Consider the following 26,766-nt stretch of genomic DNA (forward strand, 5'->3'; position numbering starts at 1 on the left):
CAGATGAAAACTTTGGTTGTAAGATTCAGATAAATATTTATTAAAAACTAGACATTTTAAATGAGAATAAGAAAGAAAAGTATGGATCCTGGTGTTATTTGTCTCTCAGAAACAGTTCATTTCTTCCCTTCAACTCATTCATGTCACCTAAAAGGTAAACCTGTTTCTCCATCACCTGTTCAGCTCTGATGATTCAGTAAGGACATCTCCTGGTTTCATCTTCATGTTTCCCTCTCACCACATATCCAAACCGATATCATGGCCAGCAGCTTTACAGCTGTGGCTCCAACAAACATCAGCTGATACTAGAAATTAACATTAAATAAATTCTACCGACAGCTGATCAAGCTTAAACGTGCTGCTGTTGTTTAGCGCTACATCTGCTGGTTCCCTCTTTCTGGCGCAGAGAGAAAAGCCGATCAGCTGATCATTGATCAGTTTCATGATTGAATTAGTAACTTTCTAGCTTAAGTAGTTATGAAATCCCGTTCCTTTTCACCTCAACTTTAAGGTTCGACCTCCTCTGCTGTAACTGGTCAAGCCCAGATTCGATCATGACCAACTGGCCAATCCACCACCATTCATTTATATCGTTAAAAAAAAGAAAAGAAATAAACCCCCATCGGCCCATAAAAACGAAAAATCACGAGCGCCCCACCGGGCAAATGCCCTGGTCTCAGCCCGCTCAGAACACCGGCGCTACAACACCGCCTGGGAACAAACTGCTCTTCACGCTCTTGTTTTGCTCTGGATGCACTTCCGGGTTTCACCGGATGTTCCTAAGGAATATTGCAGCGCCCGTTGGGTACACTATCGGACTGTGGAAAATGTGTGCCTTCTGTGACTGTAAGGTGCAGGTGTACACGTCCGTGGGAAAGTAGGTTTCCAGTTTCCTGATACTGTGCGTTGCACTTGCGAGCGGCTGTGGCCTGGGGTAAGCTTTAGCTTTCCTGCGTGTTTCTAGCATCATGGGTAAGCCATAGCTTTAACGCTGCTAGCTGTAGCCGAGAGCTAATCAGATTTAATCTTTCTGGTGTGTTCAGGCAGAGAAAATAAACATAAATAAACACGAGGTCTGCACGGTGACCTCCGAGGTTACAATGTGCCGTGTTACAACCATAATAAAGGTTGGCTGTTTGGATTGGGAGCAGCATGTGCGCTAAACATCAGCTTCAATTACAAAAGAAAGCTGGAGTGTTGCTTGCTGAACTGGCAGTGTCGGTCGCTTATGGTTAGCTGCAAGTCGGTACTGTTACAGTCACAACACTGAGTTTTATATATATTTCTGAGTTTGCATTTCATCATTTTGGCTTATGAGAGTCCACAAAGAAACTGATTTATAATTCATTTAACTTCATAAGATCTGTCGATGGTGGTTGATGCAAAATAGGAAATGCATGTGAGTTTAAACATATAGGAAGTACATTTTCTTTTGATCATGTTTGGCAGCAATTCGTGTGGTCTGCCAAGTGCCTTTTTCCCCTTTTACAGCAACATGTGATGTAGTTTCCTTTTGGAGAGGGTTTATTTACTGAATAATACTTTTTCCAGGGTTTGAAGTCAGTTAACTGACTTCAAACCCTGGAAATACCCTGGAAATACTCATACTTTTGTGATACGCTGGCCAGGATAACAACGTGGGCAATGTATCTGCAATATTCTGCAGTCTGACACACTCTGAGAGACATTTATGTCAGATGCATAATGATATATGCCCATTGACCATTTTATTAGGTACACCCGTTCAACTCAAAACAAATACAGCCAATTACATGGCATCAATTTGAGGCATGTAGATATGGCCAAGAGGACCTGTTCAAACTCTGAGTATCAGAATAAGGAACAAAGGTGCAGCAGAAGACTACAGCGGAGTGGCAGTTAAGAACAGGAAACTGAGGCCACATTGTGCACAGGCTCACCAGAATCGTCCAATCTCTATTGTCCGATTCTGGTCTGGTTTCTGCTGCAACATTTTGTTAGTAGCATTATAATTTAAGGTAAACAACATGAAAGCATGTGGTGGAAGTGTAATAGTGTGGGGATATTTTCTTGCACACTTAAGGTCCTTTAGTACCAACTGAGCACCGTTTAAACATTACAGCCTACCTGAGAATTGCTCGCCACGTCCATCCCTTTATGACCAGAGTGTAAACATCATCTCAGGTTTGGTTCTAGCAGGAAAGCGCACTATGTCACACAGGCAGGGCTCTAGACTAACTTTTTGCCATGGTTGCACTGGTGCGCCTAAAAATAAAATTTAGGCGCACCAGCACAAAATTTAGGCGTACAAGCACAAAAGTTAGGCGTACCCAAATTTTTTAACTGCATTACTTAACACCGCAGTTTTACATGTTCACGTTTTTTTTTTTATTTGTAAATGATTAACTAACAACCTTTCAAAATGATTAACTTGACACCCCCTTTGCTGCCCAAATTAACAGCAGCTCCATCAGCCCCCATAGCAATGATTTTATCCAACCAGTTACTGCACTGGTCCCCAAGAGCAGCAAATGCTTTCTTTGAGGCAGCATAAATTCCTAAACAAATTAAAAAAAACCCATTTACCTCTCAGATCAAGAGTTTACAATGCAGTCTTTTTCAGTTTGAGTTTCTATATTCATGTATTATTGCTATGTTTAATTTTCAATGATAAGAACATGCTAGATATGGTTAATTCAGTAACACGACGTAATATTATTAATCATATACATAGGCTACGTGACATGACATGGCTTACCTTGGGCATGGGCATGCTGGACCTCAATGTGTCCAATCAGTATATTCGCTGGTCTTCCTTTTTGCAAGATACGAGCGTACACAATGACACATTCTTTTGTAGCGATGTCTGTGTCTCCATCGATCAGGAAGGCCATGTATGTACTGTTCGCAATTTCCACTGACGTCTTTTTTTTCAGTGTGTCAGCGATTACGCCTATAAACTGGGCGCACGCAACATCATTGCTGTATATGGGGTTTATGTCCAAGCCATTTTTCCTGTGAAGAGTTATTTCTGACTTGAACTTAGTAAACGGAACTTCTTCTTTTGCAATATTGTAGGCGATGTTAAACTTAATGATCATCTCGGCCTCCTCCGATGACCTGTTTACTCCTGCCTGCCGCTGAAAGGCAGTGAGGAGCGGGGACATTTTGGCAGAGCATTTATCGCGGCATATAATGTGTCTTCTCGATGCTGTATGCTTTTTCAGCGTTTCAATTCGAAACGTATTAGCACCAGTGACAAATGCTGTGTTGCCGGCCATGGTCTTTCCACACTCGCGACAATAAATGCAGTGCATCATATTGTCAGCTTGGCTGTATCTTAGCCAGGGAAACTGGTCAAGCCACTCGATTCGAAATCTATACATTTTCTCACTTTTACTTTCAGTGGACTCCGGCTGGGAGTCGATCGTATGTGGCTCATTTTCTGATGCCGTCTCCGGACCAGTGTTTGACAAAAACGGAGAGGTTGATGGCTCCGTGTCAGAGCGCTGGCTCAGAATTTTGGACTGATCAGGCCTTAACTTAACGAAAAAGTTATCAATTTTTCTTTTCATATTTTCTCAATACCAACTTCATACACTTCTGACCTGGGCTACTCACCCTTCTCTATCTGCCCGCACTTTCAAACGTAAACACAAGTAGGTCTGCAGGAATATCTGGACAACGGCCAATCACAGAGGTCCCCGCCTCTGAGTATCTCTGATTGGTTTAGAACACGACATGGGCATAATGTGTGTCTGTTGTTGAACACACGGAGACTTTCAGGGTTGCTGAAACTTTTTTTTTCCGAGAAAATACTTGGTCGCACCGGTGCAACCAAGTATTTTTTATTAGTCGCACCATGGAGAAATTTTGGTCGCACTCTAGAGCCCACACAGGTCAAATCTTCTCCAGCTGGTTTCTTGAACTTGACAATGAGTTTATCAGATCTCAGTCGATAGACCACCTGTGGGTTGTGGATGCGAAGTTATTAAATTTGCAGCAACTGTGTGAGGCTTTTATGTCAATGTGGACCAAAATCTCTGAGGAATATTTCCAGCAACTTGTTGAATCTATGCCATGGAGAATTAATACAGTTCTGACGTGGGGGTCCAACCTGATAGTAACAAAGTGTATCTAATAAAGTGTCCGGGGAATGAATGTATTACTCAATTTATTTATTTATTTTTAAAGAAAGCTTATTGTGGTAATGTTCTGGGGTTATTATTCAGTTTTAATAATGTTTGAGTGTTTAGCTGAATGTGTGGTTTGCCATGTTCCCCCTCATTTTTCTTTTCTTTTTTCTTTTTTTTAAACACAAGCTGATTAACTGCTGTTTATTTAACCATGTGTGCGTGACCACAACAAGTCATGAAGTACTGATGTTTTTGCCTGAGCAAATAAAAAAAACACAGTGTTATGTCACGTTTCATTAAATCAGGCTCAGTCATTTTTGTTCATAAAATATTCCATAAAAACTGGAAAATGTGTTTTGTTTCAATGTTCAGAAAACATATCCCAAGAGGAAGCAGTTATGTTGTATTCCTGTGTTAATATTTGTCTCACAGCTAACTATAGGTCATAAAACTATATGTCAGCAAGTATTTCCTGTTTTAGGAAGTCATTAGTCTTCCCATTACGCACATTTTTCTCTGTTTTATCACATTTGTCTAAATTTTATTAACATTTGGCAGGAATCTGTTAGCATGTCCATCTTTTGGAAGTTATTTGACTGAGCCACCCAGTTGGAGTTTTTCTTCCAACAAAACTTGTTGTTTGTTAGATTTATACCATTTTCACATTCACATGCAGGCCATTTTACATGCTACTGTTCTTGATGATTTTTATATATATTTTATCTTATTCTTCCCAGTTAAATTTACCCTTCATTCTAATTTGTGTTGTACAGTTATTTCATTTTTAACCTTAATTTATATTTTATTCCTTCCTAGTTAAATTTACCCTTTTTAATTTTTCATATTTATTTCCTATCTTATTCATAGCCTTTTCCTTTTTTGTTTTCTTTAGGTCACGAGCAGTTGTCCAAGCATTTCACTACATATCGTACTGTGTATGACTGTGTACGTGACAAATAAAATTTGAATTTGAATTTGATTTGATGATAATAATAATAATAATGATGGCACACTATATGGCTTTTTTCACATTTGTCTTTTTGTTTGCTTCTTGCAGTCTTGTTGCTGTGCCTTACCCGTGGACCATGATGGAGCAAAGGAGAGCCTTAACTATTCCATTTACAGTGGGCAAGGATAACCTGGTATATATATATCACCTATGTTTTATGAAATACCCACTTTCCATTTCATCCATTCATTCTTGTGAGCTTGTGTGAGTGTGCCGTTTTAATTGTATTTCCTCTTGGCCCAATCCTGTGGTGCTGATGGCTTCATTGCTGCATTCATATCCTTTGCTGATCACAAGCACGTTGCAAATTGGGATTCTTTTACTTTCTCACATGTTTGCTCTTGTCAGTCTGATAATCAGTGAGCCCACTCTCTTCCTAGTAAGGGCTGGAGACCTGACTGATTGAGGATAGGGAGCTGTACTTAGTGGATTTCCTTGCATAATCAACGCTTAAAAGCTGTTACAAGGATTGCAACTAAGAGTTACTTTGACTCCCACTGAAGCTGCTGATTATGTCTTCGGTGAACTTATTCATTGCTGGTGTTTGTAAAATATCAGAAAACTAGCAAAAATAACACCTCTTAAGATACCACAATGCTAAGTTCTCCTAACAGAAGTCTAGATTTAGTTTACAATGACAAAACGAGAAGCAACAGATGCTTCTTGAGAAACAGCTGAAAGTGGACAATGCAGGTCTTTTTGCCCGAGAGTCAACATTTTTAAATAGGTGTCAGCTGACTCGTCCAACAATTCATGGGTTAGGGAGCTTTGACTGCTACCCATCATTGTATTTGAACTGGAATTATAGACGCTAGCTTATACACACCGCTTTAACAGCAGCTGGTCTGACAGTTGCAACTGCATGCAACAAGCTTAGCATATTTCCTTAGTTGTGTGAAAGAAATCTTGCGCTTTTGTTTATTGCATTGCAATGTGTTTCATACAAGCATGGTCACTAATAACCGTATTAATTTTAGATGGAAAATCCACTCAGAATTCCCATGACATGTCTTTCATCAGAGTATGGAAAATTAGAAAGACAGGTACAGCGTTATCTTTATGCTAACATGGTTATTCTGGGTTATTCTTATAACTAACAGTGTCTGCCTCCTCTTTGAAAGGTTTCCTGGACTGCGTTTGCAGATTGCAAATTCAGAAATCGCAAGTCACCGCATAAAAACGGATCCACGAAGTTTGATCACAGCCATGCAGCTATGATCGCACTGGACATGGACAGGTAAGGAGGCAAGAAGTGTCGTGTGATGATTTGACTTTTTTAAACTGCGGACTAAAATATCTGCTTATGATTTAAAACTCATAAATATGTGCTGTTGTCTACACTGAAGCGTACTGCGCTTATGTTCTCTGTAAAAAAATAAAAAAAATAAAAAAATAAAAATTTTTTTGCAGTCTTAAGCATTCACAAAATGGGGCGCTCACAATTAATAATGAAGTTCTCCAAGGTCTCTCTTAATCTAACCTTCATTACTCCAGGACAACAAAAATAAAAAAGTGTCACTGCAGTATTTCTTCAAAATTAGAGTAATATCATTTCTCTGCAGAGCACTTGCAGGAGCAACAGAAATGGGAGAAGAAGGGTAAAGAGTGCTGATAAATTAAATAGATGGAGGTGGTCATTGTTCTTTAAGACAGGTGCTGCACAGTTAGTATACGTCCATTAAAATGCCTGTTTGGGCCACCCAGGCATATTTGCCTTTTCTGTATATATTTTATAAATTTTGCACAGTGGTCAGAGTTGCGGTCCATAAAGGAAACATTGCAAACACCATGACTCAAAGCCAAGCTTATCATTTCTGCACATGTGACTTATCTACACCATTAGACCGCACCCTGTTGATCAGCTGGCACACATAAAGTCTCACGTGCAGAGATAGATGAGTTTTAAGCCTGAATACCTCAGTGGGCTTGATGGGAACAATATGCGGAGAAGACGTCGTTCGAGGAAGGTTGTGAATCAACGATTCTCTGCTTTCTCCCACAGGAGGAAGCCTCTTCTGATCCTGACAGATGTCCTGAAGACAAAATTCGGCATGGAGTATATGGAAAGGACAAAAAAGACTCATAGTGCGAAGAACAGAGGACAAACGCCAAGCAGGCGGAGGGAGAGCGGTCAGTGTAGAGAGGAAACACCGACCTACAGAGACACTAGATCCAGTCAGAGGGAAGCCAGGAATAACAGGAGCAAGAGTGTGACACCCAAACGCAACCAGAGGACTGTCACTCCAACCTCCCAAAGGTGGGATAGCATTGTAAAAGAAGTAATGTGAAGGACTATTAGTTAGATGAAGCAGTCGGTCTCTCTCAAATATCCTTACGAGCAGTAAGTTCTGGTAAACACCGACCAACCCAATAAGACGAAGGGGGGGGGAAAGTAAGTTAAAAAGTGTATGTCTTTCTGGCCACTTTCATTAATTTTACATCTTTAGAGGCTTGTAGAATCTGCAGTAGCTCATTTTAATTGGGGAAACATATTTACATACAACACACTTTACACTAAAGCCAGCATACTTTTTTTTTTTTTCAACCCAGACCTGAATGGAAACGCCCAATTTTTAACAGTTTGCTAAAAATAGGAATAAACTGTACAGCATAATCAGAACATCTTTTCCCGTCTTTTTCTCCACAGGTTGAGCCTTAGAAGAAGACCACAAAATGTTGACAACCAAGAGGACAAAGAAGAAAGCAAAGATATCGAGGAGGTGATAATAGGCAAGGACAACACAGAAGATGACAGATTTGCTGAAGTTGTAGGTGGGTAAACATGAAGAGTTCATGCAGTTGTTGGTTTAATGCTGCTGGCGCTCTTTTGTGACTGACTTTGTTGTCATAAAGACAATGTTGGATTTAACTGTGAATAAATCGTGTACTCGAGACATTACCGTTCCATCCACCGCTGGTCTTATTTCCAGAGTAGCTTTAAAAAAAACAAAAGTTATATAGAGCAAAGGACATCACATGTTACTCTGTTTACTTATCAGTGTTTAAAGTTTAGTAATCGTTTTCCTGTTTTTGACCTGCTTTGAGGACAGGGAATTCCATTCATAGGTTGTCAGTGGTGTATGAGTGTATTTTAACTTTATATGTTTGTCATGCAGACTGTGGGTTGTCTTTGAGCTGGGAGCCTGCTGAGGATATAGTGTCCTGTGACATCAAAGACAGGTGGACTGATTCAGAAAAAGATGCACAGCCTAGTCTGGTGAGTACCACTTTTAAAACTCAAAATGAAACCAGGAACAATCAACCTTGATTAAACTTAACCAATCCCCGGAGAGCTCAGCAGGTGTGCACCAGACTATGCAAACATGGTAGCAAATTTTCTTGTCAGCCTTGTGCTTTGAATAAGGCTTTGAGTCCTTTCCACGCAAGCAGTCAGAGTCTGAAACACTGGAAAAACAGAAACTGAAAGCCAAAGTTGATTGGCATACTTCCTGGCCATAACAATTGAGATCATGTGTGGGGAGATTCTGGCTCTAAAGTTAGAGATAAAGATAAGATAACCTTTATTAGTCCCACACGTGGGAAATTTGTTTTGTCACAGCAGGAAGTGGACAGTGCAAAAGTTATGACGCAAAAATTAGAATACAATAAGAATAAATACAGTACACAACTGTACAGAATAGAATAAAATAATATACTATATACAGTAGAATAAAATAGAATAAAAATATACAATAAGATAAAAATAGAATACGAATGCTATATACAACTGAGTAAAAATACAACGATGCCAGAAAAGATTATTGCACTTAGTGTTATTGCACATGTGTGGATGTGTGTGTTTGTTCAGTTAAAGTCTTTGTTGTGGAGTCTGACAGCAGTGGGGAGGAAAGACCTGCGAAATCTCTCCGTCCCACACCGTGGGTGCCCCAGTCTCCCACTGAAGGAGCTGCTCAGTGCTGTCACAGTCTGCTGCATGGGGTGGGAGACGTTGTCCAACAGGGATGACAGCTTAGCCGCCATTCTCCTGTCACTCACCACCTCCACTGGGTCCAGAGGGCATCCTAGAACAGAGCTGGCCCTTCGGATCACCCTGTTCAGTCTCTTCCTGTCCCCAGCAGAGATGCTGCCGCCCCAGCAGACCACACCATAAAAGATAGCAGAAGCCACCACAGAGTCATAGAAGGTCTTCAGGAGTGGGCCCTCCACCCCAAATAAAAAGTAGAGACGCGTCCTAACCAACTGCAGGCTCAGTGATCAAGAACTGGCAGGTGACAAGAGAAAAGGTGTTGGCAAACCAATAGAAAATGTGACTGTTGGACAGATTAGGTTGAGACAGAAGCTCACTTCCTCTTTGAATTTAAGAGATTCAGTGATATAAGGAACTTTTTCAGGAGATAAAGTGACGGGGCACATCTTACTTCCCAGTACATGTTAGCATGTTGTGACCTGAGCCTAAGAGTTACTGCATGAATTCCACCCCTGTATCGTTTTAGTGAATTTAGTGCTACAGTTAACTAGATTAGAACAAAAGCTGGGAAACGAGTAACCTGCCTCAACACAGACAGAAGGAAGAGCGCAGGGCACCTCCCCCACCCTCATTCAGATCTGGCGTTTGGAATTATTTTGGTTTTCATGTGACGTATGACCCTGAAGGTAAGCGAGTCATGGACTAAAGTAAAACAGTATGTTGGATGTGCCATGCAATGCTCAATTACATGGGTGGGAACTAGTGTGTTAGCGCAGTTAGCTCGTTAACGTGTTGGCCGTCTAGCCCCATGCACAGGGCGATCGGCGGTAGCTCGTTAACGGAGATTTGCCGCGTTGTGGCGTTAAGGTCATTTCAACGAGATTAACCTGAAAGCACTAGTGGGAACACAACGAATATGACTGCACATTTACGCCGACATCATCCTAGTGCAAAGACAAAAACAACAAGCATGCTACTAACTTTAGCCGAGTCATTTAGACAGCTGTTAGCACATGATTCTCCTTATGCTGCTGAGAATATAGCCCAGAAGAAGCGGATAGTATAGCTTTTATTTTGGAAAGAGACATTTCTCTGTAGTAAACTCTCTTTTCCAAAGATGAGTGATTCCTCAATCAGATACAGGGCTTGCAATATCGCTAGCCCGACGTCCCGGAGCTAGCGATTTTTTTCAGTCGGGCTACCAAAATCTATCTCTTCCCTGCCCGTCGGGCTATTGTAGGAAGGAAAAATATATGTCAATGCTTTTGCATTCTTTCAGAAATGTAGCTGGGTAATTATGTCATTGGCATCGGTGAGCCACTGTCAATATGTGACATATTGAAATCGCGTTTGAATTTGCGCTTGTTTTTTTGCTTTCACTTTGCAATCGTGCGAACTGTGTATAGAGAGCGACAGCACTGATTGGTGACTGGTGTCAAGCCAGCCTCCAATTCGAGACTTGCAGTCAAGCCAGCCTCCAGTTTGTTTTACGTTCCCTGTGTATTCAAAGTATTACGGGAATGGATGTGGAAACCGGATTTCAAAATAAAAGCCAACTTCGAGTGAATTAACAGATATGTTAAGAACATAATAACATATAATTTAGGCTTTTTTTTTTTTTTACAAACTCTAATGTTAGATCTATATGACACAGCCTTGTACCCTAATTGTGCCCTGTCACTATCAAGGCCATCTTATTTTGGATTTCAAAGTAAAAGCCCTGTGAATCTTCATTTTTGAACTACTATTTCAATGACTTAATAATGCTCTTAAAAGCAAAAGTCGTATTTCCAAATACTATTTGAACTTTATATCAACACTTTCCAACCACAGTCTTTTTACAGTGATACCATATCAATATCAAGTCAGTCTGATTTTGCCTTTCATAGTAATGGCCCTTTGAAATTGTCCATAATTGACTTAATCTTCTAACGATTCAAAATGCTCTAAAATGAAAAATTCTTGTTTCCACAGGGTAATTCCACCTTAGATCAACAGTATACAGCCCCACAGTGATACCATATCAATATCAAGTCATTCTGATTATGCCTTCCAAAATAAAAGCCTTTTTAAATTGTCCATAATTGACCTAACTTTCAGTGATTTCAAAATGTTTTAAAATGGAAATTTCCTGTTTCCACAGGGTAATTCCACTTTAGATCAACAGTATACAGCCCCACAGTGATACCATATCAATATCAAGTCATTCTGATTTTGCTCTCAAAAATAAAAGCCTTTTCAAATTGTCCATAATTGACCTAACTTTCAGTGATTTCAAAATGCTCTAAAAAGGAAAATTCCTGTTTCCACAGGGTAATTCCACCTTAGATCAACAGTATACAGCCCCACAGTGATACCATATCAATATCAAGTCATTCTGATTATGCCTTCCAAAATAAATGCCCTTTCAAATTGAGCATATATACGACCTAATTTTTTAACGATTTCAAAATGTTCTTAAAAAGAATTTTGCTGTTTCCACAGGATAATTTCACTTTAGGTCAACAGTATACAACCTCACGATGTTACCATATCAATATCAAGTCATTCTGATTATGCCTTCCAAAATAAAAGACTTTTTAAATTGTCCATAATTGACCTAACTTTCAGTGATTTCAAAATGCTCTAAAATGGAAATTTCCTGTTTCCACAGGGTAATTCCACCTTAGATCAACAGTATACAGCCCCACAGTGATACCATATCAATATCAAGTCATTCTGATTATGCCTTCCAAAATAAATGCCCTTTCAAATTGAGCATATACGGCCTACTTTTTTGACGATTTCAAAATGTTCTTAAACAGAATTTTGCTGTTTCCACAGGATAATTTCACTTTAGTTCAACAGTATACAACCTCACGATGTTACCATATCAATATCAAGTCATTCTGATTTTGCTTTCAAAAATAAAAGCATTTTCAAACTGCCCATATCTGACTTGATCCTGGAACAATTTCAAAATGCTCTAAAATGGAAAATTCCTGTTTCCACAGGGTAATTTCACTTTAGGTCAACAGTATACAACCTCACGATGTTACCATATCAATATCAAGTCATTCTGATTATGCCTTCCAAAATAAAAGACTTTTCAAATTGCCAAGATACGACCTACTCTTTTAAAGATTTCAAAATGCTCTAAAAGTGAAAATTGCTGTTTCCACAGGATAATTTCACTTTAGGTCAACAGTATACAACCTCACGATGTTACCATATCAATTTCAAGTAATTCTGATTATGCCTTCCAAAATAATGGCCTGTTGAAAATGCCCATAATTTACCTAACTTTCAGTGATTTCAGAATGCTCTAAAAAGGAAGATTTCAGTTTCCACAGGGTAATTCCACTTTAGATCAACAGTATACAACCTCACGATGTTACCATGTCAATTTCAAGTCAGTCTGATTTTGCTTTTCAAAATAAAAGCTTTTTCAATTTGCCCATATATGACTTACTCTTGGAGCGAATTCAAAATGCTCTAAGATGGAAAATTGCTGTTTCCACAGCATAATTCCACTTTAGATCAATAGTATCCAACCCCACAGTGATACCATATCAATATCAAATCAGTCTGATGTTGCCTTCCAAAATAAAAGACTTTTCAAATTGCCGATATACGACCTACTCTTTTAAAGAATTCAGAACGCTCTAAAAATGAAACTTGCTCTTTCCACAGGATGAATCCATGTTAGATCAAAAGTGTACATCCACACCATGGTACTACTTCAATTTCAAGTCATTCTGATTTTGCCTTCCAAAATAATGGCCTGTTGAAAATGCCAATAACTTACCTAACTTTCAGTGATTTCGGAATGCTCTAAAAAGGAAATTTTCTGTTTCCACAGAATAATTTCACTTTAAATCAACAGTATACAACCCCACAGAGATACGATGTTAAGATCAAGTCACTCTGATTTTGCCTTCCAAAATAAAAGTATTTTCAAATTGCCCGTAGACGACCTACTCGTTTAACGATTTCAAAATGCTCTTAAATTGAAAGATGCTGTTTCCACAGGATAATTCCACTTTAGATCAACAGTATCCAACCCGACAGTAAAACCATGTAAATTTCATGTTGGTCTGATTTCGCCTTTCAAATTAATGGCCCGTCGAATTTGTCCATATGTGATATACTCTTTCAATTATTTCAGAATGTTTTAAAAATGAAAATTGCTGTTTCAACACATATTGGGTTTTCATTTTGAAAAGCAAAATCAGACTCAATTGATTATGACAGAATTGAATCATAAAGATGATGTAAAAGGAAGCTGAAATTGCCACTAGGTTGGAATTGATAGTACGTTTATATTTTAAGTCTGTGGAAAGATGTCATGGTTGGTTTGCAAGCTGTTTTGTAATTTCTTTATTTAGAATGACATCAGACTGATTTGATATTGATATGGTATCACTGTGGGGTTGGATACTATTGATCTAAAGTGGAATTATGCTGTGGAAACAGCAATTTTCCATCTTAGAGCATTTTGAATTCGCTCCAAGAGTAAGTCATATATGGGCAAATTGAAAAAGCTTTTATTTTGAAAAGCAAAATCAGACTGACTTGAAATTGACATGGTAACATCGTGAGGTTGTATACTGTTGATCTAAAGTGGAATTACCCTGTGGAAACTGAAATCTTCCTTTTTAGAGCATTCTGAAATCACTGAAAGTTAGGTAAATTATGGGCATTTTCAACAGGCCATTATTTTGGAAGGCATAATCAGAATTACTTGAAATTGATATGGTAACATCGTGAGGTTGTATACTGTTGACCTAAAGTGAAATTATCCTGTGGAAACAGCAATTTTCACTTTTAGAGCATTTTGAAATCTTTAAAAGAGTAGGTCGTATCTTGGCAATTTGAAAAGTCTTTTATTTTGGAAGGCATAATCAGAATGACTTGATATTGATATGGTAACATCGTGAGGTTGTATACTGTTGACCTAAAGTGAAATTACCCTGTGGAAACAGGAATTTTCCATTTTAGAGCATTTTGAAATTGTTCCAGGATCAAGTCAGATATGGGCAGTTTGAAAATGCTTTTATTTTTGAAAGCAAAATCAGAATGACTTGATATTGATATGGTAACATCGTGAGGTTGTATACTGTTGAACTAAAGTGAAATTATCCTGTGGAAACAGCAAAATTCTGTTTAAGAACATTTTGAAATCGTCAAAAAAGTAGGCCGTATATGCTCAATTTGAAAGGGCATTTATTTTGGAAGGCATAATCAGAATGACTTGATATTGATATGGTATCACTGTGGGGCTGTATACTGTTGATCTAAGGTGGAATTACCCTGTGGAAACAGGAAATTTCCATTTTAGAGCATTTTGAAATCACTGAAAGTTAGGTCAATTGTGGACAATTTGAAAAGGCTTTTACTTTGGAAGGCAAAATCAGAATGACTTGACATTGATATGGTATCACTGTGGGGCTGTATACTGTTGATCTAAGGTGGAATTACCCTGTGGAAACAGGAATTTTCCATTTTAGAGCATTTTGAAATTGTTCCAGGATCAAGTCAGATATGGGCATTTTGAAAATGCTTTTATTTTTGAAAGCAAAATCAGAATGACTTGATATTGATGTGGTAACATCGTGAGGTTGTATACTGTTGACCTAAAGTGAAATTATCCTGTGGAAACAGCAAAATTCTGTTTAAGAACATTTTGAAATCGTCAAAAAAGTAGGCCGTATATGCTCAATTTGAAAGGGCATTTATTTTGGAAGGCATAATCAGAATGACTTGATATTGATATGGTATCACTGTGGGGCTGTATACTGTTGATCTAAGGTGGAATTACCCTGTGGAAACAGGAAATTTCCATTTTAGAGCATTTTGAAATCACTGAAAGTTAGGTCAATTGTGGACAATTTGAAAAGGCTTTTACTTTGGAAGGCAAAATCAGAATGACTTGACATTGATATGGTATCACTGTGGGGCTGTATACTGTTGATCTAAAGTGGAATTACCCTGTGGAAACAGGAAATTTCCATTTTAGAGCATTTTGAAATCACTGAAAGTTAGGTCAATTATGGACAATTTAAAAAGGCTTTTATTTTGGAAGGCATAATCAGAATGACTTGATATTGATATGGTATCACTGTGGGGCTGTATACTGTTGATCTAAGGTGGAATTACCCTGTGGAAACAGCAATTTTCCTTTTTAGAGCATTTTGAAATCACTGAAAGTTAGGTCAATTATGGACAATTTGAAAAGGCTTTTATTTTTGAGAGCAAAATCAGAATGACTTGATATTGATATGGTATCACTGTGGGGCTGTATACTGTTGATCTAAAGTGGAATTACCCTGTGGAAACAGGAATGTGCCATTTTAGAGCATTTTGAAATTGTTCCAGGAGCAACTCAGATATGGGCAGTTTGAAAATGCTTTTATTTTTTAAAGCAATATCAGAATGTTTTGATATTGATATGGTAACATCGTGAGGTTGTATACTGTTGATCTGGAGTGGAATTACCCTGTGGAAACAGGAAATTTCCATTTTAAAACATTTTGAAATCACTGAAAGTTAGGTCAATTATGGACAATTTAAAAAGTCTTTTATTTTGGAAGGCATAATCAGAATGACTTGATATTGATATGGTATCACTGTGGGGCTGTATACTGTTGATCTAAGGTGGAATTACCCTGTGGAAACAAGAATTTTTCATTTTAGAGCATTTTGAATCTTTAGAAGATTAAGTCAATTATGGACAATTTCAAAGGGCCATTACTATGAAAGGCAAAATCAGACTGACTTGATATTGATATGGTATCACTGTAAAAAGACTGTGGTTGGAAAGTGTTGATATAAAGTTCAAATAGTATTTGGAAATACGACTTTTGCTTTTAAGAGCATTATTAAGTCATTGAAAGAGTAGTTCAAAAATGAAGATTCACAGGGCTTTTACTTTGAAATCCAAAATAAGATGGCCTTGATAGTGACAGGGCACAATTAGGGTACAAGGCTGTGTCATATAGATCTAACATTAGAGTTTGTAAAAAAAAAAAGCCTAAATTATATGTTATTATGTTCTTAACATATCTGTTAATTCACTCGAAGTTGGCTTTTATTTTGAAATCCGGTTTCCACATCCATTCCCGTAATACTTTGAATACACAGGGAACGTAAAACAAACTGGAGGCTGGCTTGACTGCAAGTCTCGAATTGGAGGCTGGCTTGACACAAGTGATTGGTGAGTGATGATAATTTGCGCACCAATTCCTCTGACATCGTCTTATTAATTGTTAGCTTACTATGCAAACATGACAAGTGAAATCTCCGGCAGCTTAAACATGTGAGAGGTTGATCGCGCAGAGAATCGCTGAGCTTATGTGAGTGCGTGTGTAAAAGCAGCAGGATATATATTTGACTACGATGACCTGGATGACTGAGAACCTTCACAGACAGATATATATTTTAGTTCTGCTGAGCCAAATAAGACAGGTCAGGGTGAAGAAGTGACAGCCAAAGAAAAGCTTACCACAAAACGGAGAAGTTATGACAAATCAGACTATAAGGCAAAAAGAAAGTGCAGCTTTATGGTTTCATGGACAAAAGAATTTCTGTGGCTGCAATATGACGAGCTAAATAACCAGGGCTGCACATAAGTGGTCCGCAGGTGCGTATTCGCTGTCAAAATAAAAAACACGCACAAGGGTTAGGGTTAAATTTAAAAACTGTACTTTTGAGTTAAAATATATATTTATAATTTTAATAAATGACAAATTAAAAAGGCATGAACATTTTTTTGTATCGAAAAAATATCGAACCGTGACACCAAAGTATCGAACCGAACCGAACCGTGAATTTTGTGTATCGTTGCACCCCTACTCAGCAGTTGTTATTCCGTGTCTAAAAAGTGAGATTAAAAATTTATTTTGTTTTACTGTATTCTAAAAATGGCTCTGTGATCTTTCAGTTTATGCTGTGTGCTCAGTAAACAGCAGAAGTGATACATTATACTTTATGTTGTGTGATAGAAGAGGAAAAGAAGGGATTCGGCGTCCCAATGCAATGGAACGGAGAGCCCCAAACGCAACCGCGAGAGCGTTCTTCAGCTCACAGAAGAAGATGGAAGAGATGGAGGAGCATTCTCTGCACCCATTTGTCACGAGGACAGTAGAGAGGATGGTGATTTGGAGAGCTTGGAGCATTGCATAGTGCAGTTCACGGTGGGTGAAGACAATGGAACAGAAGTTCTTGTCCCAGTCATCAACCCTGATTTGGAACGCGAAGATTTTACTGGCAGCCCAAGACAAAGCCTATCATCCACACAGGACAACGGGAATCAGATCAGTCCCTCTGAGCCCAGTGAGTACACCCAACAAACGTGTGGCTTCAGTCCACTGCTGTGTGTGTGTGTGTGTGTGTGTGTGTGTGTGTGTGTGTGTGTGTGTGTGAGGGCCTCATTTAAACAAAACTTCAGTAATTAATTGTGCTGCATCTGCTCAGTGACTTTGAAATTGACTCACCTTGAAATAGCGGCCATCAAAATAAAGTGTGTTACTAAGTCATACATGTTATAAGCGGCTCTTAGTCAGAAAAGTTGCACAACCAATATTCCCGATTATGAGAGAGAAAGCTACTGCCTATTTACAGCATGTGATGGAGAAATAGGCTTTTGCTGATTGTTTTAACAGATTAAAAGACCTGCATTTGTGGTGACGAACCGTTTCACTCTAACAAAGTACAGCTATACTTTTGAGCGTTTAATTCTCTCAGCCCTCTTCACAAAGACCAGGATTTGTGTGTGTGTATGTGTGACACAGAGGGCGCTATCTGTTGGACTAGTTAAATGCATCTTAAACTAAATTCTTAATCAGTAATGGTGGTCAGATAAAATGTAAATGATAACTTTGTTTATGTAGCAATAAATACATGTAATTTCTTTCTTTTTTATTTCTCCACGGCTGAAAGCAGTACTGATAATTTTGGTGCTTATTGATTCTCCAGTTTTTTTAATAATTTTTTTCCCAGGGTTCATTCAAAACCAGGTTTTGGGGTCCATCCCTACTAGGAGGCATCCTAGGAGTCTGATGCCTGAACCAATTCAGCTGATTCTTTTGAGTGTGAAGCAGGATGTTATTAGGTTGTAACCATTAGTTGCTTTTTGCATACATTCACCAAAATTAGTTTGAAAAGTTACTAAAAATGTCAAAGATGTCAGCTACCCTGAGGACTTACTTATTTATCAAGTTAACAAGCTGTTATTTTAATGCCTTAAACACTAAAATACAACTTCTCTGTAGCATCCATGTTCTTTCTATGTTTATGAGGCACATGAACACACTGAAGACTGACGCAGGAAAAGGGGCCATCCGGGAGCACGTGAAAATACAATTAGCAGCTACAATGTTTTCACTGTTTAGCTTACCCACGTGCCTTTTCCTGGATTACTACTGTCCTCACTGTGGCTTTAAAGCCCATTACATTTCCATTATACAGTATCAGATAGGGGCTTATGTGTCCTCAAGCGTTTTGTACTTTTAGAGAATTCCAAAGAAAAGGTTCACTCTGGCCTCATGTTGTCTTAATGGTTGTGTTTCAGTTGTGCTGTCCAGTGACGATGAGGAGGGTGGAGACGTTTCTCGGGGCTGCAGCCAAGTCCGCACACTGGTCGCTGTGGAAGACGCAGTAATAAAGGGTCAGTCGTCACAGGAAGCTGAGGCCAAACAGCAACACACTGCTGACATGCAGGTTGGTAGAGTGTGTTCAGTCCAGCACAAACACATTTCATATGTGATCTCAGTTTTTATAATCCCCTTATATATGTTCTTTTCCTTTTTTATATTGTGCAGACAACAGCCTCGCACATGCCTCTAAACTGAGCTGAGCTAATGCCCAGATTAACATGACATCACAAAGGGTGTTTTACAGACATGATCCGGGGGCCTAAGGTTTTACTTCACCCCAGGGTGTCCAAGTCACCAACTGCTAATTAAAAGACAATACTTTGCCTGTGCGGCAGCCACTTAGTCTTGTATCTGACCCAATGACATGAAGGGAGAGAGGAGCCATGCACGTGGATGTCTGGATATAATAAAAGGAAGAACTTGTTCTTTTCTAAACCATTATGTTATCGATTTCACAGTCACGTGAACTAAGATCACTCTACAGCTGCTTTCAAAAACTGCCACCATTGTAAGATCGTGGCATTATAAGGAGAACATCGAGTTTCAAACCTGGTACATTAACAATGGTTTATAGTCAATGCATTTAACACATGCATCAAATTTTGGCAGGAAGAGTCACTGAATTCAGCTTTAAATAGCTTTGCAGTGCATGCAGTGAGTAAGAATATTTGTGTGTGTGTGTTCTTTAGCTGTAGCACAGTATCACAGATCAGTTTCATTTAGTGCCACAAAAAGGTTGAACAAACTCCTGCAGAATAGACCACCAGGTGACCTCCTGCGTCTTCTCTTTCTTTCTCATTTGAGCAACATATCAAGACAAATATCTCGATATGCTATTTTTCAATAGACAGCGGAATACCTGCAAACTGCCATGTCATTCTTTTAACCACCACCAGATGGTGCCAAAGCAACAATTTTATATAGCCTCTGCATGCTGCCCTTTAATCATGCCACTAGTTATCTTTGTAGTCTGTTATTATCCTGACATTACCGTGTATTAATCTGTTTGCATCGTTGTGCGGCTTCGCAGCCTGCTCTATTTCCTGTAAACTTTGCATGTGTGTGTCTGTTTGTGTTTTGCAGGCGTTTGTTGTGCACAACACTACTCTTCCAGTGACTTCAGCTCCCAGTTTCAATATAGACTATTCCTGCATGGAGTTGCCCTTCTGTGGTCTGCACTGTGGAGTTTATCATGGAAAAGCAAATGGACCCATCGCGGTAACCCTAATAAAATGCAAAGATGGGCTTTTTGCCGTAAGCATGCACAGAATTTGAAAATCTAATGCATCTTTCTCTCTGTTCACAGATAGAGGAGGAAGAAATCATCATCCCACTCAAAGGTAATATTTATAAATATGTTTTGATCTTAAGTAATTCCTTTTCCTAATAACTTTTAAAGAGAACCTCTCTCCATCAGCTTTTCTGATCATTTTTTGTGCCTTTGGGCAGGGTTGTATAAGCTTTGACACAAAAACAAGTCACCTCATTTTGTTTTGGCACAGTATCCTCTCCTAGCTTTTCACTTATTTTGCTTAGCTTCTTTGTGCTAATGCGTCAAACCCTCAAGATCCCAGTAGACTTTCACCTCTGAATCTGTAAAACTCAGTCAATTTATGGGTTCATTTAATGACATTTTAGCCTGCCTTTGTGTGCGTAACCCTTGTTTCTATTAAAGAAGAGTGGTTGAACATTATTTTCCAAAGCATTAAAAACAAAAGTATTACTTAGCTAGAAAAAGATTTATAAAAGGCAAGAACAAAATTGTTACCTTATACTTTAAAAATACTTGCACAAAATATACAAGCTGTTTGTCAATTTAACAAGACAAACATTGTAAAATACCAGAAACAAGAATAAAGTGTAAAGCTGTTTGTAAAAATGTATTGTCCTTACGACCGCATCTTGTGTTCAGACACCAGTGAGGAGCTGGAGGTGAAGTTGACCTTTGAGCGTTTGGAGCTGAGGAGGTACAGTGTTTGGGAGCGACAGGAACTGGAAGAACGACAGCTGCACTTTAAGGGTGATGAGGAGCCCACACCTGCTGCTGTGCTGCTATTTTGTGTGTCAGAAACTGCTGCCGCTTCGGTACAGCAGGACCTCCGCCTGCTGTCGGCCAAAAAAGATGGAGCTGTGAACACTGGTGAGACTGCTGGATGACAAGTTCAGGGTTTTGGTCATTTAAACTTAAAAATGCTGAAGGTTTCTGTTATATAGTGCCAGCATTCAGCATTATTTCATATTGCGCTCTGTTTTAATAGGGAAAGCCAGCCCTTTCATCCTGCTGACTCTGAGAGAACCTCTGGAGGGAATGGAGGGAGCTTTTTTGCGCTCTCTCCTGGACATTGTCTGTCTCAAGACTCTGGCAAATGAACAAACCAATTTAAGGCACAGTACAGACAGATTTAGTGAGTTGGGAGACGTTCTGTCTCCTGTTCTTTCTCTGGATGATAGCATAGAGCTGATTAGAAGAACTGGACTAGACTCTTTCCTGCTCTCCATGCTGGGTGTGACAAACACGGACACAGAACCTGAAGAAGACAAAAAGCCCACAGCACAAAAGACAGACTCAGTTTTAGAGACAGAGATTGCACCAGAGCCAGACACAGAAGCACCTTTGCTCAAACCAAAGCCTGATCAGGAAGAACAAAGGGTTGAATGTCCCTCTGATGTAAGTGTCTACTGGGTGGTTCAGTAAGAGTATACCCCCCCCCCCCCCCCCCCCCCCCCCACCCCAAAACCGTTTTTTCTTTACTGGTACTCAGCTTGCAAGCCTGCACATTTAGCTTGTGCCCACTTCACAATCACCTGACAGCCACTGGTCTGTGATGTGCATTTCCCTCCACAGAAGGAGAAAGAGGAACCGACTCCTGTGTATACAATGTGCCATCGTAGAACCAGAGGATCCTACTCTGTGTCACTGTGTAAACCAGGCTCCAGCTGGACTAAATATAAACATCAGGGTCTGGCTCACAGGCAAGTAGCCTAAGCTAAGATGCTTATGAGATTCATCAGTGGAGGTTTGAGATCTGTTCATACAGACCACCAGTATATTTAAAATATTTGTACAGACAGGTCCTTAAGTATTTGGACAGTGGCACAAATTTTATAATTTCTGCTTCTTTACACCAACACAGAGGATTTGAACTACAGCAATTAAGCTGTGATTAAAGGTGTATGTCAGGTACTTTGATTTTAAGTTGCTCGGACAAGTGAGACTAAATGTTAAAAAGTTACAGGAAAAGTTTGGGTAGTTCCTTATACAGACTGTCCTATTATTATAATAGATTTTATAATTTGAGTTGATTAATTCATAGAAATGTTTCTTTTTATATTTTTAAACTGGACCCAGTATAAATAGTGGAAAACCAGGAACTTTTGTGTTATTTAACTGTTTATCTGTTCATTACTTTGGTGTACTATGAATGAAGTCTTCAATGGGCTGATGTAGGTGTTAATTCAGGGAGGTTGGAGCAGTTTTGTGGATAGTTGTGGCCTGCTACTTGTTATTTTTTGAGGAAAACCAAAAACTCATGGTTGACCATGAAAAACAGGTTAAGTGGATGATCGTAAAGCTCTCATAGGTGAGGAAAACCCTTTCACAACACATCTAGCAAATTCGGGAATATTTATAAAGAAGTAGCTGTATCACCATCAAGGGCTATAATCAAAAGATGCCTTTGTGACAGTAAATACAGAGGGGCTACAGCAAGATTCAAACAGCTAGTATTGGTCAAGAACAGAACAAACTGGTTAGACTTTGCTAAGAAACATCTAAAAAACATCTGGTCCAGCTGTGGAGTAGGATTCTGCAGAAAGATTAAGTCCAGATGAGCGTGAACCAGAGTGATGGGAAGAGAAGAGTATGAAGAACAAAAGGAAGGGCTCGTGATCTGAAGCATACCACATCATCTGTCAAACACAGTAGAGACAATCTGATGGCATGGAAATGTATGGCTGCGAGTGGAACTGGGTCATTGTTGCTGATTGATGATGTGACTGCTGATAGAAGTAGCAGCATGAATTCTTTGCAAAATGCTTTACTACTTGGATGCAGTCAAAATCCGGAAACCTGGATGACCTTTATTAAAGAGGATAATGACCCCAAACACAAAGCTAAAACTACCTGAAAACAAGGAACAGAAAGTTCTCAAGTGGCCAAGTCAGTCTACTGATCTCAGCCCAAGCTTATTTTCCACTTGGTGAAAGCAGAGAGCTCCACAAACAAACAGCTGAACACAGCTGCAGTAAATGCTGTCAGAGCTTCTCAAAGGAGGAACCTCTGGGGATGCCAATTGACTGCAAAGTATAATTCTTAGTTAATTCTGAGCCTTTTAAAATTGTGCTATGTTGTAATATCCTAAATTGCTAAAATAATATTTTATTGAGCTCCTCGAATAAATTTTAAGCCTCCACTTTGATCACATTGTGATTGCTTAATTTCGGATCCACTGTGGTGATGTCCAGAGGCAAAATGATTAAAATGTTCAAGCTGTAACACACTGCGAGGAACTTATTGGGATTATATTTATGAACGACAAGAGGAGAGCAGGGAATATTTTGACTGGACTAACTTAATTCTTAGATTAATCACTAATCAATCACAAAAGTGAATGAATAAACAAACTGCAAATTATTTGGGGTGTTAATACTACTATGAGGTCCCCATTTATCGTAATACTAATCTGACTTATGAGATCAGTGCATCCTCATAAAAACACTTTGAATAATATGTATAACCTAAAAGTTCTGATGATCTAAATAACGGCTCATTCTTATCTCCTGCTTCCTTACTTAGGTTGATCCAGTTTCCTCCTCCGCCAATGAAAGGAGGAATCACTGTTACAATGGAGGACCTGCAGTGCCTTGACAGTGGGAAATACCTTAACGATGTTATCATTGATTTTTACCTCAAGTATGAACTTTTATTATTATTTTTTATTAAACAAAAGGCATTAATTGATTCTGAGTCTTGGGATAGAGATGCTTCTAAATTGATCGTTTTTGATTTTTGTGTTTTTAAAACCAGATACCTCCTCCAGAACGCATCTGCTTCAGTGGTCGAGCGCTCCCACATTTTCAGCAGCTTCTTCTACAAGCAGCTGACGCGGCGGGACAATGCCAGTGAAGGTGGCAACAGCGACTCGTAAGTAACCCTGATAGAGTTTGCAGTCTGCTTTGGGGTGTACTGATTGTGTGAAATGTCTTCACTTAAAGTGTTCTTACCTTCTTACGCTTTACTGGATTTAACAAGATAGCACAATAACTGCCAGCCGTTTAAGATACACTACATCCTCCTTAAACAGTATTATAACCTGCAGTACCTTTTGAGTTGGATGCATTGGTCATTAGTGTAGATGTCCACATCTACACCATCTAAGCTTCAAAGACCAAAATGCAATGCTTAATAGATTGCATGTTTAATGTATTTAGACCTGATATGTCCTGTAATCAAGATTCATGTTACAGGCACGACTCCAAAAATGTTTTTATTGTTTTTATTTTTGTTTGTATTCAGCTGTCAGAGACAGAGGCGGCACCAACGCGTGAAGACATGGACACGACACGTCGACATCTTCAAAAAGGACTTCTTGTTTGTACCTGTCAATCAGGAGTAAGTTCAGCACAGGAGGTGTTATTTGCACAGTTTTCTTCTCTTTTTAATTTTCAGTAAATCTGTTAAACACATCACATGACTCTCTCCATTTAGAGCTCACTGGTATTTAGTTGTCATTTGCTTTCCCGGACTGGGTGAGCCTAAAATCGAGGGCTGGACAGGAAAGAGCAGCGACGTGACGGAGGAGTCTGAGAGTCAAGATGATGCGCAAGGAAGTAAAAGCTTTAATGATGATGTGGAGAAATCACATATGCGCAGTGACAATATAGACACAGACACAGGTATTTTTGACTCATGCCTTCTTTGTCTTTGGTGTTTATATGTGGTGTTTATACCAGTGACGACAGAAAGGTGAAGGTAATCATTGTGTGTCGTTTCGTGTCTTTTAGAAAATACCCAGGAAGAATTCACCAAAGATTCACCACCTAATCCAGTAGTAAGATATAATTCAGTTACATATAAGAATATTTAAAAGTGTCTGTTTGTTCCTGCAAACCAGCTCAGTCTATTTTTGTCTTTGTAGAGTTGTACAGAGCTGACGTGGCAAAAGAAGACAGTTTGCAAAAGGTGAGTTTTTACACCTTTTTAGTCCATATTCTAAAAAGAAACTCCTTTTGTCCTCTGATCATCTGTTTTCTGACCTCTTAACACCATTTATGTTCATGCACTGATAATGGTTTAGTAGGGTGGGTCTAGATGGGGTGTTTTATTAGGAAAAGCAGCCCAATGCTCTAAATTGTGGCTGTGTGTGACTTCCTGCCAGGCTCATCTGCTTTGTGTAGCTTGACATGACTTCTATCCAAAATGTATTAGGCGCATATGTTTAAGCAGAAAGCTGCTTCCAACATACGTCTAATGAAGTCATAAGCATCGTCGACAGTTACTGGTCAGCCACCACTGGCTGATTTAACCCGTTGAGTTCAGTTCAACATGCCGCTCAATGTGTTGGTTTCCCTTGTTGCTGGGCTTCAAAAATGGTGGTTTAGATTTTTGTGAAGGAGTTGGTCTCATGAGTCATCGAGTGATGCCTTTGACCGACCAATCGGTGGCATGCAGTATGATGTCACATCTTTGGAGCGACTCGGCTTGTTTGGAGCCCCGGCTGAGCAGGTATAATAAATACCTGCTACCAGGTAGATGGTTGGATACTTTTTGATCCCACAAGGGTAATTTTTGTGCTACAGCAGCATGATAAAGAGTAAAAATAGTACAGTGTTCAATCCAGAATAATAAACAACACAGTTAAATAATAGGGATATGGCTCTTATACTATGAGATGGTGCAGGAATTTATGTATTTACAACAGTGGTTAAAAAGGCACTACAACTTAATGTAAAACCCCTAACAGCTGAGCTGAGCCAAGTAGGCACTTGCGGAAAAGAGGCAATGGTCTTTGTGTGTTTTGGAAGTTTATGTGGTTTCCCCCCTGGTCTCTGGGTATTTAAACACATCTGAACAAAAAGACTTTACAAATGAAAGCTTGATATAAAAGTAAACACTGACTTGCAGCTGTCTGTCCTCTCTGTAGGCCGTGTATTCTTATCATGGATTCCCTTAAACTTTCTCTTCATGAACGAGTCTTCAAACTGTTGCGGGAGTAAGTATGACACCTTAAACCCACAATTCTGAAGCTGGGTATGCATGGGTATGGGTCTGTGTGAAATGTTATTGTATTTTTATTTTTTTTTAATGACACATTTGTCTGCCAGATACTTGCAGTCAGAATGGGAGGTGCGTCGTGGGTCACCGAGGGACTTTGGTCCTGATCAGATGAAAAGCTCACACTGCCACGTCCCCCTTCAGGATAACAGCAGCGACTGTGGCCTCTACCTGCTACAATACGTTGAGTGCTTTTTGAAGGTAAAGCACTTTTTTAACGTCACATTTAGTTTGGCTAATAATGCGTTCAAGGACAGCATAAATAATTCTGCTTCTGCTTTCAGGACCCCGTGGTGCACTTTGACCTCCCACTACACCTAGAACAATGGTTTTCACGGCAGCAGGTGCGAAGGAAGCGAGATGAAATCCGAGATCTTGTACTTAACCTTTACCGACATCAGAACCTGGATAATAGACTAGGAAAGCAGCTGAGCGGTTGAGCACATCACATTCCTGTAGCCATTAAAAATCACTGCTCATACTGAGCAACGGTCATTTCAGCATGAACTGAAAATATTTCTTTTAAAGCAGATTCTTTTATTTTATGCATTAACTTGAAAATGTAAACCTTTGACTACCTGGGGGTCCTATTAGTGAATATAAAAGAATTGGCTAATTAAAAATAAAGGGCAGAAAAAAAATAAAAGCATATCTAGACACACAAATCAATCCAGACTTTTTACTGTTTGTTTTTATACTGATAACTATTTTATAAAGAAATATTAAAATTCAATTTTCTATGTAGTATGCCCAAGCAGATAATGTGTGAAAGCATAACAGTGGTAAAACTTAGTTTGCAAAGTGAT

General features: G+C 39.1%; 1 protein-coding gene across 1 annotated transcript; it reads left to right on the plus strand.

Annotated features, from left to right (window-relative positions):
- The first annotated feature begins 773 nt into the window (after positions 1-773).
- On the plus strand, positions 774-26,629 carry LOC146615965 (sentrin-specific protease 7). The gene is made up of 23 exons (XM_085374636.1): positions 774-877; positions 5,173-5,257; positions 6,102-6,167; positions 6,246-6,361; positions 7,127-7,381; positions 7,772-7,896; positions 8,241-8,341; positions 17,035-17,365; positions 18,603-18,751; positions 19,771-19,905; positions 19,994-20,027; positions 20,600-20,827; positions 20,946-21,355; positions 21,533-21,660; positions 23,483-23,599; positions 23,714-23,830; positions 24,203-24,298; positions 24,395-24,582; positions 24,691-24,737; positions 24,825-24,868; positions 25,830-25,898; positions 26,011-26,161; positions 26,245-26,629. The coding sequence occupies exons 1-23, from the start codon at positions 774-776 to the stop codon at positions 26,398-26,400; spliced, it is 3,252 nt and encodes a 1,083-aa protein (XP_085230762.1). The 3' UTR covers positions 26,401-26,629.
- Positions 26,630-26,766: the final 137 nt, after the last annotated feature.

The sequence above is a fragment of the Diplotaxodon limnothrissa genome, linkage group LG16, assembly GCF_057381915.1.
Source record: "Diplotaxodon limnothrissa isolate DT_005_m linkage group LG16, D_limnothrissa_male_GT1.1, whole genome shotgun sequence".
NCBI classification, from domain to species: Eukaryota; Metazoa; Chordata; class Actinopteri; order Cichliformes; family Cichlidae; genus Diplotaxodon; species Diplotaxodon limnothrissa.